At 50.0% G+C, this 19,791-nt stretch overlaps 1 protein-coding gene across 1 annotated transcript in view; it reads right to left on the reverse strand.

The window, feature by feature from the left end:
- LOC118694675 (centrosome-associated protein CEP250-like) overlaps positions 1-17,634 on the reverse strand; it is a 29,397-nt gene extending 11,763 nt beyond the window's left edge. Inside the window, exons 1-21 of the mRNA XM_036395858.2 lie at positions 17,518-17,634; positions 16,870-16,926; positions 16,107-16,189; positions 15,374-15,539; positions 13,961-14,067; positions 11,979-12,206; positions 11,300-11,396; positions 10,719-10,817; positions 9,799-9,960; positions 9,316-9,494; positions 8,691-8,873; positions 8,418-8,562; positions 7,992-8,138; positions 7,583-7,813; positions 6,075-6,268; positions 5,589-5,716; positions 5,239-5,408; positions 4,301-4,480; positions 3,558-3,692; positions 3,138-3,281; positions 2,395-2,675 (exon numbers count right to left, since the gene is read on the reverse strand). Coding sequence (XP_036251751.1) covers positions 2,395-2,675; positions 3,138-3,281; positions 3,558-3,692; positions 4,301-4,480; positions 5,239-5,408; positions 5,589-5,716; positions 6,075-6,268; positions 7,583-7,813; positions 7,992-8,138; positions 8,418-8,562; positions 8,691-8,873; positions 9,316-9,494; positions 9,799-9,960; positions 10,719-10,817; positions 11,300-11,396; positions 11,979-12,206; positions 13,961-14,067; positions 15,374-15,539; positions 16,107-16,189; positions 16,870-16,926; positions 17,518-17,634 — 3,233 coding nt within the window. The remainder of the gene's footprint in view (positions 1-2,394; positions 2,676-3,137; positions 3,282-3,557; positions 3,693-4,300; positions 4,481-5,238; positions 5,409-5,588; positions 5,717-6,074; positions 6,269-7,582; positions 7,814-7,991; positions 8,139-8,417; positions 8,563-8,690; positions 8,874-9,315; positions 9,495-9,798; positions 9,961-10,718; positions 10,818-11,299; positions 11,397-11,978; positions 12,207-13,960; positions 14,068-15,373; positions 15,540-16,106; positions 16,190-16,869; positions 16,927-17,517) is intronic.
- Between the last annotated feature and the right edge of the window lie 2,157 nt (positions 17,635-19,791).

A 19,791-nucleotide genomic window follows, 5' to 3' on the forward strand; every position in this document is an offset into this window, starting at 1 on the left:
TTCCTCCAGGCTCAACACAATGCATCCTAGTGAGCAAGAAACTAGGCAAAGGGGGCAAGAGACCTGAGTGGATAAGCAAAGAACTTCTGTTATTCCTCAAGTGCAAGCAAGAAATACACAGGAGATGGAAGCAGGCTCAGGCCACTTAGAATGAATATAGAGACAGTGTTGGACTAAGTAGAAATGAAACAAGGAAGACCAAGGACCACCTTGGAATTAAATCTGGGCAAGGACATCAAAAAGGACTTTTTAAAATACATCAGCAACAAAAGGAAAACCAAGGATGATGTGTCTCTGTCTGTTCCTAAATGGAGGGGAGACCCTGGTAACAGAGGATACAGAGAAGGCAGAGTTCCTGAGTGCCTTTATTTGCATTGGTCTGTATTGGACAAGACCAGCCCTCAGGGATCTCTGGCCCAGGAGACCAGGCTGAAGGAATGTTGGAAGGAAGACTATCCCTTAGCAAGATTTTCCTTTCAAGGAGAACTGGGTTACTGAATGCCTGGGCAAACTCAACATCCACAAGTCCTCAGGCCCTGACAGGATGTGACTATGAGTGCTGAGGGAGCTCGTGGACACCAGAGTGAGGCCACTCCCCATTATCTTGGAAAGGTCATGGAGATCAGAAGAGGTGTCTGGGGGCTGGAAGAAAGCAAATATCATTCTGGTCTTCAGAAAGGGCATGGAGGAGGACCCAGGGAACTATGGGCCTGTCAGAATCATCTCAATCCCTGGAAAGGTGATGGAGTACCTCATGCTGGAGGTGCCCTCTTCCCCACATGGAAGGACAAGAAGACGATCAGGAATGGTCAGCATTGGATTCACTAAAGATAAATCATGCCTGACCAACCTGATTGCCTTCTACAATGAAACATCTACCTGGGTGGACAAAGGGAGAGCAGTGGATATTGTTTACCTTGATGTCAGCAAGGCTTTTGACACAGTCACTCTCAACATCCTCCTTGGGAAACTCAGGCAGCAGGGGCTGGAGGAATGGACGATGGGCTGATCTGAGTACTGGCTGAACAGCAGAAGCCAGAGGGTTGTAATTAGTGGCACAGGGTCTGGCTGGAGGCCTGTCATTAGTGGTGTCCCTCAGGGCTCACTCCTGGGCCCACTATTGTTGAACTTGCTCTTCAATGGCTTGGATGAGGCAAGCAATGCCTCCCCATGAGGGCTGGCATCCCCTCCGAGGGATCTCAGCAGGCTGGGGATGGGCAGAGAGGAACCCTCTGAAATCCAGCAAGGTCCTGCACCTGGGGAGGAACAGCCCCAGGCACCTGCACAGGCTGGGGCCAACCTGCTGGGAAGCAGCTTTGTGGAGAAGGACCTGGGGGTCCTGGTGGAAAAGGAACTCTCCACGAGCCAGCAGTGGGTCCTTGTGGCCAAGGGGGCCTCTGGGATCCTGGAAAGCACCGGGAACAGCATTGCCAGCAGGTCAGGGAGGGGATCCAGCCCCTCTGCTCAGCCCTGGGAGGCACATCTGCAGTGCTGGGTCCAGCTCTGGCTCCTCAGCACAGCAGGGACAGGAGCTCCTGGAGCGGGGCCAGCGGAGGCTGCAGAGCTGAGCGAGGGCCTGGAGCATCTGGGTGCCCAGGAAAGGCTGAGGGAGCTGGGGCTGCTCAGCCTGGAGAGGAGCCCCAGCTGAGAGGGGCCCTCAGGCCTGGCTGTCCCTGTGTGCAGGAGGGGCAGAGCAGGGCCCAGGCTCTGCTCCCTGGGGCCCAGCAATGGCACCAGAGCCACGGGCAGGGACTGATGCCCAGGAAGTTCCACCTGGACAGGAGGAAGAAATTCTTTCCTGTGCAGAGACCGTGAACACGCTGCCCAGGGAGGGTGTGGAGTCTCCCTCACTGGAGACATTCCAGAACCGTCTGGATGCAATCCCGTTCCATGTGCTGTGGGACGGCCCTGTGTGAGCAGGGAGGTGGGACCAGATGAGCCACTGTGGTGCCTCCAACCTTACCCTTTCTTTGATTGTCTTCATCTGGCTAAGATAAAAAATCATGGACTTAACATGTCTTATGTCAACAAAAAGCATCAGATGCCAGGCTGATCCAGACCCCAAAGGCTTCAACTTACAGGCCCCAAGGTGGAGCTGATGGATGTATGCAGCTCCTTACAGTGCACCTCGGGCAGTGTCAACACACCCACCTAACAACACAATAACCCCTAGAGGGAAAGGGCTTCCCCAAAAGCCTTTATCTTCTGAAAAATTTTATCTGAAGGCTTGAAAGAAAAGAAAATTAAACTCAACATTCAGACAATGAGAAGTGTCTGCACGGAGAGTTCAGAATCTGCCACTTAGGGAATGCTGCCAGAGCCCCTGGCAGGTGCAAAGATGACAAAGAGGGAATCCATTCACCACAATGCAGAGTCCCCCAGGCTTTCATTTACCTGGCCTTTTCCTTCTCTAGGGCATTGACGGAAGCCTGAAATTCTGAATTTTGCTGAGCCATTTCTTCCAATCGACTCCTTTCCCTCTCCAGGTACTCCAGATGCACTTGCAGCTCCTTGTTCTGATGTTCTGCCTCGTCCAGCATCTTCTGGATCTGCTCAATCTCCAACAGTTTCTGCCTGGACTCTTCCTGGGCCTCCCTCACATCTTGCTGGGCTCTCTGCGCAGTCCTTTCCTGGCACTCTCGGGAGGCTGCCAGCTGAGATGTCAACTCGGCCACCTCCAGTCAAACAGAACAAAGCAGTCAGAGGCTACAGCCACAGCTTCTCACACTCAGCCACAGCACAGGCTGTGAGCAAAGGTAAAGGACAACTTTCCACTCCTCCCTGTCCTGAGAGCACCAGATGCACAAAGGACATGGACAACTTGTTTCAGTCTCTAAGTGGCCCACCAGCAAGGGCACCTGAGAAAGCACCTGCCAAAGCAAGGCTAGCAAGAAGAGGCCAGCAGGAATCCATGCTGCTGCTTGCTGGCCAGCAGCACAGAGGACTAGCCCAGCTGTCCAGAGCAGCAGCTGACATTCAGCAGAGCACTGAGTGGCCTTCAGAGCAGCTGCCATGGAGCCCCCAGAGCATGAGACAGCCCCAGGGCTCACCCCAGCAGCTGCTGCTCTGCCATGGAAAAGCAAGAAGGCCACAGACCCCTCACTGCATGACTGCAGAGCCACTGCTCTTTCACTCACCTGCTTTTCTAGAGCCTCCCTCTGCTCAAGGAGGAGATTCCTTTCATCTTTGAGGCCTTGTAGCTCTTCCTCGTGCCTCCTCTGCGCTGCCTGGGCTTCACTCTGAGCTTCCTGCAGCTCATCTTGCAGATTTGCCTTGATGGTCTGGCAACAAAATGCAGAGCAACTTCCTGGGACCTGCCCTCAGGCTCAGCTTTTTCCACTTGCTGCCTCAAAATCCCATTCCCTCAGCTGCTTCTTTTGGCTGCTCTAGCCAGCTCTGCTTCCACTGCAAGCCTTCCTTCCTGGGGCTGAGCTCTGGAGCTTACCAGGCTCTGTGCTCCCAGGGCCTGAAGCAGCCCTTGCTTCCTCAGTCCCAGGAGCTGCCTTTTGTGCCCTTGTCACTGCCCTGCCCTCTGTTGCCTGCCTACTCACACTTACCTGCGCCTTCTCCTGCTGCTCTGTCACCTCCTGCCTGAGCTGCTGCACCTGCTGGCGGGCTCGGCTGAGCTCTCCCTGAGTTTGGAGCAGTGCCTCTGATAAAGCACTCTTCTCCTTCTGCTCTTCCAGCAGGACCTGCACAGGAGGAAAGAGCAGAGGGCTTCACGCTCCTCCTGCAACATCCATGTGGCAAGGGGCAAAGACTGATGGGCTCACGTGCTCTCAGAGCACTTGGCTGCTGCTCCCTTGGCCACTGCCTGCCCTGGGGGAGACACAGCTTCCCAGGAAGTGACTTAAAACACAGCCCAGAAGACATCTCTGCGTTACTGTTCAGAAATACTCCAGGCAAGCCTTTTACAAGATTTTTCTCTTGTCAGCGTTCCTGCTGCACCCTTCCCATGCCCACAAAAGAAAAGTCCTACAAAATCACCTTGGCCATGAACATCTACCAGTACACACCAAAAGGGGAGCAGAAGGAGAACAGTGAAGATACCCTGAGGTGCATCTTAGAACAACAGAGCACAAGAGCAGCACAAAAATCTCAGCTGACAGCTGATGTTTCTGCCTGGCTCCCTATGAGAGGGCTCATTCCTGGGGCCAAAGACAGCCCCGTTCAGCTTTCACCTCCCCTAATTCAATGCAGGAGACACGGAGGGCATGCTCCACACAGCCCCATATCCTGCCATCTCCCACAGCTCCAGCCTTGCAAAAAATCACACCAGCTCTCCTCTCACAATCATTACCTCTTGCTTGGCATTTTCAAATCTAGTTCGTTCCTCTTCTTGTTGGGCCAGCAGGGTGGCAACTTTCTGCCTCATCTCAAACAGCACCTTCTTGTGCTCCTGCTCTCTCTCTGCCTTCTCTTTTTCCCATTGCTCCAGCGTCTCCTGCATCTCTGCACGGTGCCTTTCACGCTCACTTGCCTGAGGAGGGGAGGAAAAATTTGCAAGATGAAGCCCCAGGCAAGCTCCTGGCTGAAAGATGTGAAGCTCCATCCCTCCCACAACCCCCAACTGGAAAAGACAACAGCACTGGCTTTCTGCACTCGAGAAGCTGTGTCCTGTCAGGGAATTCAAAAGGAGGCTCAGCAGGTGCAAGAATCACAGACTTGTGGAATCTCTTCTGCTGGCAAAGACCTTCCCAAGCACTGAGTCCAAGCACTCAGAGGAGGAGGTGTCACCTTCCCCTCTCTGATGCCCCAGTCACAAGGACTGAAGGACCAGTGACAAGGGGCCTGTTCCATTTGCTTCCAGCCCAAAGCTAATCCCTCTGTCCACCATGGAAGCACAGCGAGAAAGGAAACGAGTTCCCACGCCTGCAGCCAGCAGTGCTGTTGGCATCTGCTCCACGCTGGCATCTGCTCCACGCTGGCATCTGCTCTGTGGCAGGTGGCACTCGGGGATGATCCTGCCCTGGGCTGCCACGCTTTGGGTGGGCACTGCCCAACCTGCTCTGGAACTCCTCTTACACCCTCACTGAAGCCATGGCTGCATTCACTGTCCCAGCACCATCCTGGGGGCCTTCACGCTCCTCCAAGTCTCAGCTGCTGGCTCTGCTGCCCGGCCCAGCAGCGGGAGGCCTCTGGCAGAGGATTGCTGCCCTTTCACACCCTCAGCCTCTGCTTGTGCTGCACCAACCCACAGGGCTGGCTTGGACAATTCAGAAGCATATTGTCCCCTACCAGGTCTTGCAGGAGCTTCTTTATTTCCAGTTGCTGAGCAGTTCCCTGAAGCCTGAGGCTTTCCTGATGCTGCTGCTCTGCCTGCAGGAGCTGTTGAGCTGTGTCTTCCTGTTCCTGCCTCCTGAGAGCTCTCTCTGCTTCCAGCTCACCTTGCAGGCACTTCACTTCTCCTGCACACACAACCAACAGCAACAGTCAGGGTCCTGACTGACTTTACTGACCACAGGCCCTTTCAGTGCCTCCAGCCCCACCACTCCTCAGAAGTTCTGTGGACAGAGACACCTTTACAGGGTGCTCAGCTTCTCTTGTGGTAGGGGCAGCACCACAAACAAAGCACATGAGGTTCTCACCTTCTATCACCTCCTTGGCCTGTGTGACTATGAGCACTTGAGCCTCCAGATGGTTCCTGGTGATCTCCAGCTGGGATATCTGCTGCTGAGCAGCAAACAGCCTGGATTGCAGGCTCTCCTTTGCTGACCTACAAGTTGCAAATATGGACAGACATGAGTTGCTTGCTCCAGACACCCACAGCCGGTTATTCCAGGACGATGTGGTCAAGATCCCCACGCCTGAGGATGGAAAATGGCTCAGCTGGAAACTCGTCCTGAGAAGGCACATCTGGGCCATTTCCAGAGCAGAGCAGGGCCTCTGAGGGACTGCCCAGGCCTTCCTTATGGCCTGCCATAGCACAGACAGCCCAGCCCAACTTGGCCTCAACAGCCAAATCTACATCTGAAAAGCACAGAGGATACAATAAGCCTCTGTATAGTGTTTATCACTTTTATCATTACAGCTCTTCAGCCCTGTCTTGCCCAGGGCCTGCTCCCTGCCTTTACCTGGTCTCTGCCAGCTGCTTGGAAAGGTCATGTTGGTGGCGCTCCATGGCTGCCAGTCGGCCCTCAAGGGCTGCCTTCTCCCGGCCCAGCAGCTCCTTCTCTCTGCCCACCTGGGCCACTTCATGCCTTTGGTCAGAGGATTCCTGGCTCAGCTGCTCCAGAGCCCTGCTCAATGATTCTTGCTCCTGGGAAACCTGCAAGTGGGACAAGGTACAGCTGGAGCCCTTCCTCGGGAGCCCTGTGCAGAGCCAGCCAGTGCCACCTCACAGGCAGCCAGAGGACAAGGAGCACCTGTGCTCTGGCCTCAAAGTTTCACAGCATCTGCCCCATGCAGCTCTGATAGCCTGGCCTGCCAAAAGCTTCTGGCACTGTTCCCTTGGAAGTGCTGTGGCAGGCCCTGCTGCCTTGCCTGGGACCAGACAGCTCCTTCCCAACAAACATCCCTACTCCAAACTCTGTGTTGTCTCTCACAACCACTGCATCTTCCAAAACTGCCACTGGGCTAACAAAATTTCTGTCTGTATCTATTTCAGTGCTGAACATTTTCAGGAAGGTTGGGGAAAACAATTTTGCTTGCTGAATCAAGGGAAAATATACAGGATTTCTCCTTTCAAGAACAAAACCCACATCAAAGTGTCACCTCCTCACATATTCCAAGTAACGCTCTGCAAGGAGAGGATGCTTGGCAGGGAAATGGCTCTTGTGCTGAGCAGACATTTAGTGACTGATGCATGTCTGGCTGATGTGGCCAAAGCAAAACCTCTGCTGTGCATTTGCCAAACCTACCACATTGCCCAGACCTGAGAGTGTCTGACAGAGACCCTCTGAAACACAGCCTTCTCTTGCAGCTATCCTGTAACACCCAATCCAAACCTCCCCTGCCACAGCTTGGGGCTGTTTCCTCTTCTCCTGTCCCTTGTTCCCTGGGAGCAGAGCCTGACCCTCACCTGGCTGCAGCTTCCTGTCACAGGGACTTGGAGAGAGCAAGAAGGTGCCCCCTGAGCCTTCTTTTCTCCAGGCTGAGCCCCCCCAGCTCCCTCAGCCGCTCCTGGTCACACCTGTGCTCCAGACCCTTCCCCAGCTCCGTTCCCTTCTATGGACATGCTCCAACTTCATGACAAAAAGCATCAACAGAAACGTGCAGACCTGGGTTTTTTCAGAAAAAGGATTCAGAGCTACAGAATTTGATCCTTTTGCCACAGTTTGTTTTGCCACCCACTCAGATTCATGGACAACACAATTATCTCTCCGCAACTTATCAAGAGCCAAAAAAGAGGCCAACAAAGACAGGTGGACCGAAAGATTCTGTAGAAGCAGAGGACAACTCCAAGAACTGTGGAACAGCTCTGCAAGCCACCCACACATTTCCAAAAAGGAGCAAGCAAAGCCTTGTGACCTCGAGCACTACTACGTGTCCCCTTGACAAAACCACCGCAGAATCCACCAGGTAAAGCTTCTCTCATCCAAGCAGCCCAGTGTCCACATGGATGCACCATACTTTTGGTCACCTGATGGAATTTCTCCTGGGTTTCTGCTTTCTCCTCTCCCAGTGTCTTAAGCTCCAGCCACAGCTCCTCCCGTTGCTCCTCTGCTTCCTTCAGTAGCTGCTCTAGCCGGGCTTTCTCTGCACAGAGCTCTTTGTTTGCTCTTTCACAGAAGTTCAACTTCTCCTGCTCACAGATCTTTGCTCTCTCCATCTCATCCACTTTAGCAGACAAAACTTCCTTCTCTTGCTCCAGCTAGAATCACAGAAACATAGAAGAAATAAAGTACAGGAAGAATTACTATGAAAGATTGTCTCAGACACAAAAGGAACGCTGCCACAGTCACTTGGGCAGACTGTGCCAAGATAAGAAGGCTGAGAAGCAGCAGCAGCTGGAGACAAACATCTGGCACATCTCTGGCAACTCTGCTCACCTGCCACACATATTTGTTCAGCTGCACTTTGTCCAATGCAAGAGCTTCATTGATGCTGCTCATCTTCGCTGCTGCAGCCTGTAGATCAGCTCTTTCAGCATTCAGCTTGTTCTGAGCCCCTGTCAGCTCTGCCACTGACCGCTCTGCCTGGAGAGGCAAAGAACAATAGGACAACAAGGGCAGCAAAATCCCAGACTGCAGGCAGCCACTCCACCTCTCCTGGGTGTCTTTGACTTATTCCTAGGGCAGAGCTCTCAGTAAGATCATGGGGACCAATGATCCCAAAGAGCCTGTCTGGTTGGATCACCATTTTCCAAGAAGAACAACAGTATCCCTCTCTTCTACTGCCAGAAACAGCATCTCAGGTGATCTTGGTAGCACAGCTCCCACTCCCACAAGTGCTGCCTAGGAATAAGGTGTCCATACCTTCTCCAGAGCCATGGCAAACTCATCCTTCTCTTGCTCCAGCAGATCCTTTTGAAGCTGCAATTTCTCCAGTGTCTGTCTCTTGATTACCAACTCGCTCTGCAGTAATGAGTGTTTTTCCTCAAGTGCAGCCAGGTCCTTCACTCTATGAGGAGGGGAAAGAGGTTTGTATAGAAAAACAGTCTATGCTGCAAGAGAGGACCAGGCACCATTCGTTCCTTCACACTGGGCCTACTCAAGCCCAGCACTGCCAGAGAAAGCTTTAACACTCACAGGAGCTCCTGCTCACGGTGTGCTCTCTCCATCCTGTCCTGCTGCTCTGCCTTTTCTGCCTGGGCTGACTCCTCCCTCATCTGCAGCTCAGTGTTACTCTGACGCAGACATGAAGCTTCTTGCTCCCTTAATCCAAGCTGTTCCTGTAGCTCTTCCCTGGTTTTCTCGAGGTTTGCACAGTCACTGCAGAGACAAGGCTCAGTCAGAAGAAGCAAGAGGCCTGAAGAGTCAGCAATGCCATTTTCTGCACTCCAGGATGGAGCTGGGGGCAGTGGGCTAAGGAAGACCTTGCTCTTTCCCTCCCAAGGAAACCTCCAGAGGCAAAGGGAAAGGAAGGCAGGATTTTGCCTTCTTTCAGTGACAAGCAGTGGCTGGGCAGGGGCACGCAAAGAACAGAATTCAGGGAAGCAGCGCAACAAGAAGAAGGAGTCTTCTATTCCAACGTGGCTCTGCATCTCCTAGACAGCCTTGGGAGTCCCAGTAGAGCATGAAAAACACAGACAGGACAATGCTCGAGAGCCACACTGAGGCCTACACATGGTAGGCAGGTGATTTCTTCACCCAGGACACCTCTGACCTGGAAGCAGATTGCCTCTGGAATGCAGGAGGAGGAGGAGAGACTCACCTTCTGAGTGTTTCTACTAAAGACTGAAGGTGCTGTTGGTGGCTGCTGGACTTCTTGCATTTCTCCTCCAGTTGCTCAAGCCTTTGCTGCACCTCCCTGCACTTCTCTTCCTGATGCCTCTGCTGCTGCAGCAGGAATTTGTTTGAGTCCTGCCTAGCAGAAAGTTCTTCTCTCAGGGCCTGCAGGAACAGGCAGGGAAGGAGCACAAATGAGCAATAAGGAGCAAGGAAGGTGGCTCCAGAGAGCTGGAAAAAGAGCTAGCAGAGACAGCTTCCCTGAAGGCAAAAGCTGTGCTGAGAGGGTGGGCATCAAGGAGAGAAAAGCAGCAGAACACAGAGCTGGGAAGACCAGCAAAGCAGTGCAGGAGCAAGAGTATGAGGAGCAAAGAAGTGCCTCAAGTGGCTGAGCAAATGGAAAGGTGTTGAGCTGAGCAAGGCCTCAGCACTGAGCCTGTGGCCACTGGGGAAGACACAAAGCTCTCACCCGTGTTGCCCCTCGCATCCTTGCCAGTGCTTCCAGAACCAGTCCAAAGGCACGCCCTGTATCAACAGATCTCGGAGCTGAGAAGATGTGCCCAGAGTCTGCATGCTGGGAACTGCCAGTGCAGATAATGCTGACCATGCTGTCACTGTCATCTAGCACCATCTGAAAGCCCACATCCAGCTGTTAGTCTTTGCTCATTCTACTTGGTTTTCTTTATCTTGTTCTCGTTTTCCTCCCACTTTACCCTGGAGTCATAAAAAACTCAATTTCCTTGTTTCTTCAGTCCACAAAGGTTTGTCCCTGTGGCTACACGTACTCCTGGGATTTCTGAATACAGCTACTCTTCACAAATGTGAAGTGGCTGGAGGCTGCCTGAACACTCACTTTCATGCAGCTGTGCAGAAGAGCTGACAACTAAACCTTTCACTATTACAAGAACTTTGGGACTAAGTTAAGGTTACCCCTGAAAGGTGTGATTCTCAGGAGATTATAATGGTCAGTGAACACTGAGGGAAGGAGCAGAGCAGGCAAGTGCATCAACTGAGACAGTGACCTTTCATAAAGATCTGAAGAACAGCAGACCCATTGCTCAAAGAGGGTGAGGGAATTGCCCAAGAAACATAGGAACACAAATGTCAAGTAGCACACTCCAAAAACACAGTCCAAGAGAGACCTCTGGGGTGGTGAAGGCAAAGGTACTGGAACTTCTAATGGCTCACTGAATTGTCACAGCATAGCAACTCACAAGCTAGAACAGGTTCTGTGTCAGAAAAGTGGTCTAAAAATTAAACAGGCAATGGCAGTTAACACAGATAGTACACAACATGTATCTCTAGTCCCTAGGCCAGTCTGTTGCCTTCCTCAAATACTTCAAAATCAAATTTACAGGGATGTGGTCCCTGTACCAGGTCTGTACTCACCTCAGTGATATTTTTAATGAGCTTTTGAAGGAAAAGATTCTCTTCTTTGGCACTGTTAGTCAATGAAGCTGCAAATTCTTTCTCTATCCAACTTGATTCCTGAGAACAGAATAAAGAAAGGGTGGGCACGGAAGAGCTGCTCCCATCTGCAGCATTCCCATCCTCAGTAGCAGTCACACTGCTAAGTCTCAGCTCTAGTGATTCCAGTATATTCCTGTCCATATCTATTCCATTTCTTCTCTACTAAAACTACAAGGAAGACCAAAAGCTAGTTTTTATAGACTGCTATTAAATGGTCAGTTCCAAGGAACTCTGATCCCCAGAGACCTAAAGTCACAGGTGGAAGAGCACTGGTGCAACCCCTCAGAGGAAGACACCTGAACTGTCTGCAGTTCCTCTGGAACTGCCTGCATCTGGACTGACTCCACATCTGCTGAACACACAAGGAATATTTTGGTAAGGTGCCTGATATTCCCATACACTGGGCATCTTTACCACTGTTTCTCCTGAGGAAGCCACACCTCTGTGTTCAGGCTGGAGAGCAAACACTGGGCTATCTCCCAGGTAAAGGTAAAACATACTAGAATCTCCACTGTGTCGTTAAGTGTTTTCATGGTCTTCTCCTTCTCCTCGTTCTGCTTCTGAGACTGTACAAGCAAGGCTGAGAGCTCCATCACCCTGAGAAGAGAAGGTCTACGTGCCATTCCAAAAGCTTTGCACACCAGCACCTGTTAAAGAGCCAAGCAGCTCCCCAAAGCATAGCATAGCAAAGTTCAACCCAGGAAACACAGCAAAGGCAGCATTCATCTCTACAGGTTAATAGGCTTGATGTTGCACAATGGAACTTCTTGCCCCAAAGGCCTCTGCACTCAGTCTTGCAAGGAACTGTCAGCAGAGAGGTGCTGCAGTGCTTATGGTGGCCCTGGGCAAATTCCTCTCAATTCCTTCACACAGCCCTGAGAAGTAAAAGGGCTGTACAAGAAACACAACTCTCTTTATGCTGAATTCAGTTTTTCACCAAGAATCGGTTAACAGCAAAAGCACTATCAGAGGCTATCTCTTTTTCAGTCTTGTCTTACTTGGAAGAATTTCTGTCAGGCAGGTACTTTTTCCCATCCTTTCTGTTGAAGGCAAGAGTTTGACTGGGGACAGACACAGGGCTGTGCAGGGCAGTTCTAAATGTGAGCACAGCCCATCTGTGAACCCAAGAAGTTGCTACAAAAGATAATGCTGGTAATAGCAAAGTTAAAACACCTTTACCTGTCCTGAAGCTCTTTCTTCTCCATGTCACACCTGACTTGTAAGGCTATCACTTCCTGAGCTGTCTGGTTTATTTTTGGTTCCACTTGCTGCTCTGCCTGATCCGTCAGGACAGGTTTACCCAGAGGGATGGACTCCCTGAGCTGCACACAGGAGTTCAGGCGAGAGCAGCTCACAAGAATAGATCCAGAAAGCCTCATCTGTTCTGCCTTCAGCTCTGACAAATCTCTGAAGAGGAACCAAGAAAAAGCCAATGTTCACTCCACCATCTCTATCAGCTGATTCACTTCTGAAGCATGCAATCATGCATAAGGAAGAGCTGGCAGGCAAGGTGATGTCTTTGCTGGGGACAAGTCATTCATCTGACACCTGGGGACCAGGACACATCTTGACAGCTGAACAATAACTTTACCAGGTAGCCAAGTGTGGAGTCTGTTTTCTTCTCAGATATAAGAAGTAAGATATGGCACAGACCAGAAGGCCTGAAGCACCTCTAATTACTCTTATTAACATACTGTAATTATCATTACTAGATATTAGGAATTTTACCAAGATCCCCAGTTTTATATACTCTGCTTTTGAGTACTCTGTTATCCCCACTTGGACTACTAAGAAGCTCAAGACTATACCTATATAATAAAACATTTCAGAAAGGTGGTGTAAGAATCAGCCTGAAATGCTGTAACATAAAAGCACAAACAACACAAGTACTAAATAGCAGGTCAGGCAGACTCTACACAATAGGGAAGACTTATAATAATCAATTAAGACAAATGGTTTACAGTAACCCAGAGTTTGAAAGTGCATGTTGACACCAGAAGGTACTATTATGGCTACACTATTTTTCTTGGGAGAAAAATCTTCAGAGAGCCCAAGAACAAGGAATCAACCATAAAAAGAGGTATCAAACTAAACAAAACAAATTGAACAAATGCAGTAACGGGGCAGAGAAGCTATTCTTTCTCTCAGTAATGCTGGAAGAGGATACAAACTGACCAGAATAAATGTATCCTGGAAATGAAAAGGGAAAAAATATGCATTAATCATCTTTCTCTTAGGAGCAGTGGGAAATCTGGTAAGATTTTTTAAAGGCAGGTTTTTATAATTTCATAAAAGAGACCACTCTATATGCTGCATGCACAGCTTCACTGAGTCTCTTCCCAGGTGTCCATGCATTTTTGTGCCTGTGTTCACATGCCCACACATCACCACAGTCATTGCCTGCTCACAGCCTCTGCTGTCCTTATGGCCCAAACCCTTCAGCTTTATCTGAAGAATGTGGTTGTGTTCACAGGGGTCCCAGGACAAGGGAAGAGATGAGAATCTTGACTCCATGTATCAGAAGGCTGATTTATTATTTTATTATATATATATATAAAATATATATATAAATAAAATAATAAAATTATATAAATAAAGAATATATTTTATATATTCTTTATATATAAAGAAAAAATAAAGAATATTATATAGTTTTCTTTTAATATAATATATATAATACATATTATATAAGAAAATTATATATTAAAACTATACTAAAAGAACAGAAGAAAGGATTTCATCAGTAGGCTAGCAAGGAATAGAAAGGAAGGGATGATAATAAAATCTTGTGACTGACCAGAGTCTGAGCCAGCTGGACTGTGATTGGCAATTAATTAAAAACAACCACATGAGACCAATCAAAGATGCACCTGTTGCATTCCACAGCAGCAGATAATTATTGTTTACATTTCGTTTCTGAGGCCTCTCAGCTTCTAAAGATCATAACAAAGAGATTTTTCATAAAATATGTCCGTGACAGAAGACCAGCAGCCAGCAACTCCTGGGAGACCAGCTCAAAGCTGAATGGCATTGCTTCTGACTGCCAAAGGAGAAATCCTACCTCTGCTGTAACTAATGCAACATGGAGGTTCAAAAGGCAGGACCCAAAAGGAAGCAAGGCTCTCGTTGCTGCAGGAGATGTCGCCCCAGTCCCCACTCACCGGTCTGTGGCAGTTTTCATCTCCAGGAAGAGGCGGCGCAAGGTCAGCACCTGCCGCCACAGCCCCAGCAGGCGGGCATGTTCCCCCCTTAAGTAGCTGTCATAAAGCTAAACGTGCAAAGACAAAAAGAAATGCCAATTCAGCCTTCACTGTCACTGTAACATCTCTCAGACAGGAGGGAGTAAATCACCATCACCAGGTGCATTTTAATAACTACTGCACCAGGGGCATCAGGGACTGAAGAGGCACCACAGAGCCTCACAGAAGGGAACCACCTGCCCAGAGGGGAACACCCACACTTCTCCCATGGCAGTGGGTGGCAGCAAAGCAAGCTGATGGTGATTGACCACCTCAAAGTCCCAGCAGAGGAACACAAACTCCTTCAAGGCCAGTGCCAGGTTGGCTTACAACAAGCAGTCAGTACAAGAGGCCTGTCTTGTTCCTGTGTTGGCCACTTTGAGTCTGAACGCACATAGACCTCTCTGGTCTCAATTGCTCAAAACAAGGATTAAGGAACTGTTATAGAGACAGGTGTTCCTGTGACTGCCCTACAGTGCCCCCAGCTCTATCTTCTTGACCAAGTAGTGCAGTGACAGAAGGTGGGCATCTCCCCCCAGCATGCTCTGCTGACACTCCTCCCTCCCACACCCCTGTCCAGCACCAGTACATCCTCAGCAGAGCCACAGCCTCCACACAGCAAGTTCTCCATGCCAGGAACTGTGGAAACCCAGGGCACCAGGAATATTTCCCTGTCTGCTCTGGGGTGCCCTGATCCCCAGGGGAACACTGACTTTGACCTCATTCATGGAGAAAGTTTCCTAACTCCAGAATAGACTAGAATCCACTAGGGTGTGAAGTAGATTGTAGAGAGCAGTGTAGGTGCATCACTTGATGAGAAATTTAGGTTTTAGGATTTTTAGTATGTAGTGGATGGAAGCGAGATGGAGGGCACAGGGTGTCATCCTGGGCTTCTTCTTCATGGGTTTGGGTGGCATTCTGTAATTGGGTGGAGAAATCCGCATTGTGGGCTCTTTGGGATCAGTTATTGGGTTAAAAGGGAAAATAATCCAGGTGTCAGTTCTTAATTGGATAGTTTAGCTTTAAAAGACCTTGTAACAAAATACTGTTGGTCATTTTTGCGGTGCTTTTCCAGTGCACTGAGCCTGGTGTGGACAGAGTGCAAAACTCTGCATAAGATAACAATAAACAAGAACCTGAAGACCTAAAAGATCAAGTGTGTCTCTCTTTCCTGACACAAGACTGCTCCAGGAGGGTCTCCCCCAACAGGGGAGCCCCCTGGGAGGGCCCAGCCAGAGTCCCAGAAGTCAGGGAATCGGCAGCAGGTACCCCAACAAGGAACAAAAGGCATTCCCATTCCCATTCCACTCTGGCACTCCCTTGGCCCATCCTCACCTCCCGTTCACTTCGCCATTCAGTCTCCTTCAGCTCCAGCTCCTCCCGGGCCCTCATCCAATCCACTGTCAGTTTCCCAACATCTTCCCTGAGGGCAGAATTAACCTCGCTGGCTTTATCAAGGTGCTCCCGCAGGAGAGTGTTCACTTCTGCCAGATTCTCACACCTTGGAAAGAGAGAGAAACAACAAGAAGGTCACTGAACAACAGCTCTCCAGCATCCCTGTGATTTTCCAGCTCCTTTAACAATGACTTTGTTGTCTGAGAGGCAGTAAAAGCACTTTAAGGGGTTAACTAAGATCTCTCTGTGATGAAAACCTCATTTGCTTCTCTGTGCTTTGAGCCTTCAATTTCCATCCATGATTTTGGTTTCCCCTTCAACCTTGACGATGGCCACAAGTAACAATTTGCCCCCTCTTCATGCTGATGGTCACTGGATGCATCACTTTTCTATAGCACTGTCCAGAGTCGTTCACCTACTGAACCACAGAATAATTTTGGCTGGAAAGGGACCTTTCACCCAGAATACACACCCCACTTCCCCATTCAAAGCAGAGCCACTCAGCACACAGCACTATTACTGCACCACAGAAAGCAGATTGTGGACCTTTGTCCTGTCAAAGCAGCTTGCCCAACCGCTTCCCCTTGAGGAGACCAGGTAGCACCGACAGGTTTTCCCTCACTTCCATGAGCATCCAGGATACCAAGTATGAAGAAATGCTTCTTCCTTGTACCTTTGCTGCTCCTCTTCCACCTGAAGCAGTGCTTTCTCCAGGCTGTGGTCTGCTGTGGCTTCCCATCTGCCTGGAAGAGATCCCTTTAAGAAGAAAGGAAATGTTTAGTCAAATGATAGTGTTTCCTCCACAACTGTCAGCATTCACCTTTTCCCATCCATTTGTTGGGTATCTCAGGAGCTCATGGCTTCTTCCAGGTGTAACAATGTTGTGACTACAGGGAGGAAGGGAAGGGAGGGGTGTTAGTGTGAGTAGCTCTCCTCACTCTCCCACTGCTATGTGTCCTCACCTCAAGTGCTGATTTGGACTTGAAGCCTGGGAATGCTCTCCTATTCTTCCACCCTTTGGCTTCTAGCTTTACTTTAGCTATGAAGCAGAAAGAAATGCACAAATCCAGTTCTGTATGTTGACCACCAGCGTTCCTGACTTCCAAAAAGCTGTTTCAACTGGTTCTTTCTCCAGGACAGCTGTAACACACAGCACAGTCCTCTCCTGAGACCCAGCAGAAATGTAATTCCAATGAAGCACTCTTTCACAAAATTAAAATCCTTAACTGGGTTTTCTGGACGTGCATTTCTGGGACTATTGACTGCTCTAAGAACGGCAAATGGACAAAACACTGATGGGAAAATTCACAATGTTTCTCTAAAACCTCAGACAGTAAAAATCTGCTTTCTTGTAATTGGATTGTAGAGGTTTTATTGGTCTACATTTGGGAACATTAGATACACCCTTTTTAGTTCACAACCTGCAGCACACTCACCCCTCCAGCTTTCACTTGCTGCTCCAACTCTCGACACCAGGTCTGGTACTGCAGTACCTGAATGGAATGAACATGAGAGAAGCAGCTTGTTATAGACTCCACTCACCCCACATTAACTTTTCTCTGACTCTGTCCAAGAGTGATTCTGATACGCTCCACAAGAAGTCACTGCAATATAGGGAAGTTTCACTGTAATACGACAGAGATTGGGGCGGGGTTTCTTTCAGGCGTAGCGCTGTCTGCTCACCTGAGACAGCGGCAGCAAGCAGAACGATGGGACGGCCGCGGGCAGCTCTACGTGACCTACGGCCCCCGCGTACCCCGAGCCAACATCTAGCTGTTCAAGGGGGTCCTTGAAGCGACCGAAATGAGTTTTCAAACTTGCTCTGCAAGCAAACCAGCGCGACTCCTGCCTGGGACAAACCCCGCTAACGGGGCCGAACAGCGGCGATGCTGCAGGCACGGAGATCAGGAGGGGCTCGGCAGCGAGACCGCGGCGGGACGGGCGCTCCCGGGGCCTCCCCGCCCCGAGCTCCGCGCTCGGCGCCGCCCGCCCGGGGAGGCCCCGCAGGTTCCCGCCGAGTCCCCGTGGGGAGCGCGGGCGGCCCCGCTCCCCCTCCCCGCCGCCAGGCACCGCCCGCTGCTCACCTCGTCCTGCAGCTGCCGCACCAGCCCCGCCTGGCGCTGCTGCGCCTCCTCCGCGCTCCGCAGCCGCCGCCGCAGCGAGTCCGGGCTGAGCTCCCCATGGCCCGCGCTGCCCGCCATGGCAGGCCCAGCCCAGCCCGGGGCCCGGCCCAGCCCGCCCCGAGGGTCCCGCCCCGCCGGCGGCGGGAGGAGCGGCTCCCCGGGCCCGGCCGGAGGCAGCGCAGGCTCCGTGAGGGGTGGCGCGGCCTGCCCGTGGCGGGCCCAGCGCGGGGCCGCTGCGGGCGCTTCCGCTCCGGCAGGGAATGTAATCAGAAAATACAGTGATAGTGAACCCTCTGCATTTCATCGGGAATTGTTCTGGGAGTTAGTGAAGTTAACCCCATTGCTAAAAATATGTTTCATTTTGTATTTGGCTGCTGAATAACGCTGGCTTGTTTTCAGTCCCTGCTTTTTCCCGTGTCTGTGAATTCTTCATCACTGACATTCTGGTTTTTTAAAAAGAGGTGGAATAAATGAATTGCCACCAAAATTCTCTTTGGTCAGCAAAGTAATTTGGCATCTCGGGATCTCTCTCTCAAGTCTTGAATCATTTAAACATGCTTCTATTGCAAAGATGAACAATACCTATCAAAGGCAACTCAGGCTAATTAACATTGTATACCAAATGCAGGGACTCTTGTTAGTGAATAGGCTTGAAGAAGCTTGAAACAAACCCTTTATTTCTCTAACTGGGAACAGGCAGAGGTACCAAAAATAAGAAAAAAAAATTCCACTTAGTTCAGAGTTGGGGAAATTAGGTACATCTGTGGAATCAAGAAACAAAAATAACACTCCCGCTCCGGATATTCCATGTTTCTATGATTCTGTGCTTTGTAGTTCACTACTGTTTGCACATGTAGCCAAGTTTATTGATAACCAATGACACAATTATTTCTTTCGACTTCCAACTTTTTATTTAACAGCACCACATTGTTTTAAATTATGCCACCTTCACATGGAAGTGGAAGCATCATTACATTTGTTTTGCTCTGACCCAAGACAAGCAAGTTTTAATTTTAACATCTGTAGGTTTTGTGCAATTCTTTCCTTCTGAAAAGTACAGAGCTGTTAAGTTCCTTCCTAAATTATAACTTCACACTTTTAAAAAGCAGTTGCCCAAGAGCTATGGTGCAGAGGTCTAAATCCTCACAGAAACAGAACGATAATTAGTTTCAATAAGCAAAACAATGTGACAGCAAATGGCCTAATATATGGAGTTAACTCAATCTTGTAAGTCCTTTCTGGAAATTACTGCACCTGGGAAAGGACAATGAATTTCCTGATAGATCACTCTAAAGGCTTCCATGTGCAGCTTCAACTGCAAGTTTGCAGCAGAGAGCAAATTCTAACTCTTGGCATCACATATCCAATGGAGCTGTTCATCCTCAGGGAATGGCAGTGTTTTCAACACTGTGAAATCTTCCTCTGGCTTCTCAGAGTGATCCCTTCCTCTAGACCATGCTGGACAGCCAGAAGGGCTGAGATTGTCTGAGAAGGCGTCACAGCTCATGTAGGCATAATGTCAGGATCTGGAGAACAGGAGGAAAGGCACTTCAGGGAGCAGGGACACAGGTGGCCCTCCCTTTTCAAATCCCACCCAAACCGTGTGAGGGAGGAGCTGCTGTCACAGAACAGGCTCAGGAGGACACCTGGGCTACATGAACCTGACCACTCGAGGGGAGTGGCACAGAAATGTGGCTGGTGGTGAGCAGTGGGAGGCTTGGAGCACCACTGCCGCTGTGCCCTGTATCCAGAGCCTCCCCAGCAGGAGGGTTTCCAGCTACACACTGAACTCCTGCAGTGGAGTTTGAGTTTAGCCAGCTGGAATGACTCCACGTTGGTGTAGGGATGATAGGAACCCCCCAGTCTGTGGGTCTTGTTCAGGGTCAGGATTCCACTCTGGGGTCTGTGGGGCTCAGTGCACTCCACAGCATCTGTGCTCCCGTGGTTCCAAGCACTGAGATGGTGTTTGCTTCAAGAGAGCCTCTTTTAAAGAGAGAGATTAGTTTGCACACCTTGTTTTGCTTGCTTTTCCTTTTTCTTTCTGTCTAGCTCTGTCCAGCCCACTAAGATTTTTAAATCTCAAATATTTAAATATTCTTTGAACATATCAATGATCATGCTTTAATTTGATTTACTAAGACAAGGCCCATGTAATCACATTGTCCAGCCTCCTGCTCTTTCACATCCCATCTCTTATGTCATTTGTAAATCTGTTTGCAAATCTCAGCCAAGTTT

The sequence above is a fragment of the Molothrus ater genome, chromosome 17 (assembly GCF_012460135.2).
Source record: "Molothrus ater isolate BHLD 08-10-18 breed brown headed cowbird chromosome 17, BPBGC_Mater_1.1, whole genome shotgun sequence".
NCBI classification, from domain to species: domain Eukaryota; kingdom Metazoa; phylum Chordata; class Aves; order Passeriformes; family Icteridae; genus Molothrus; species Molothrus ater.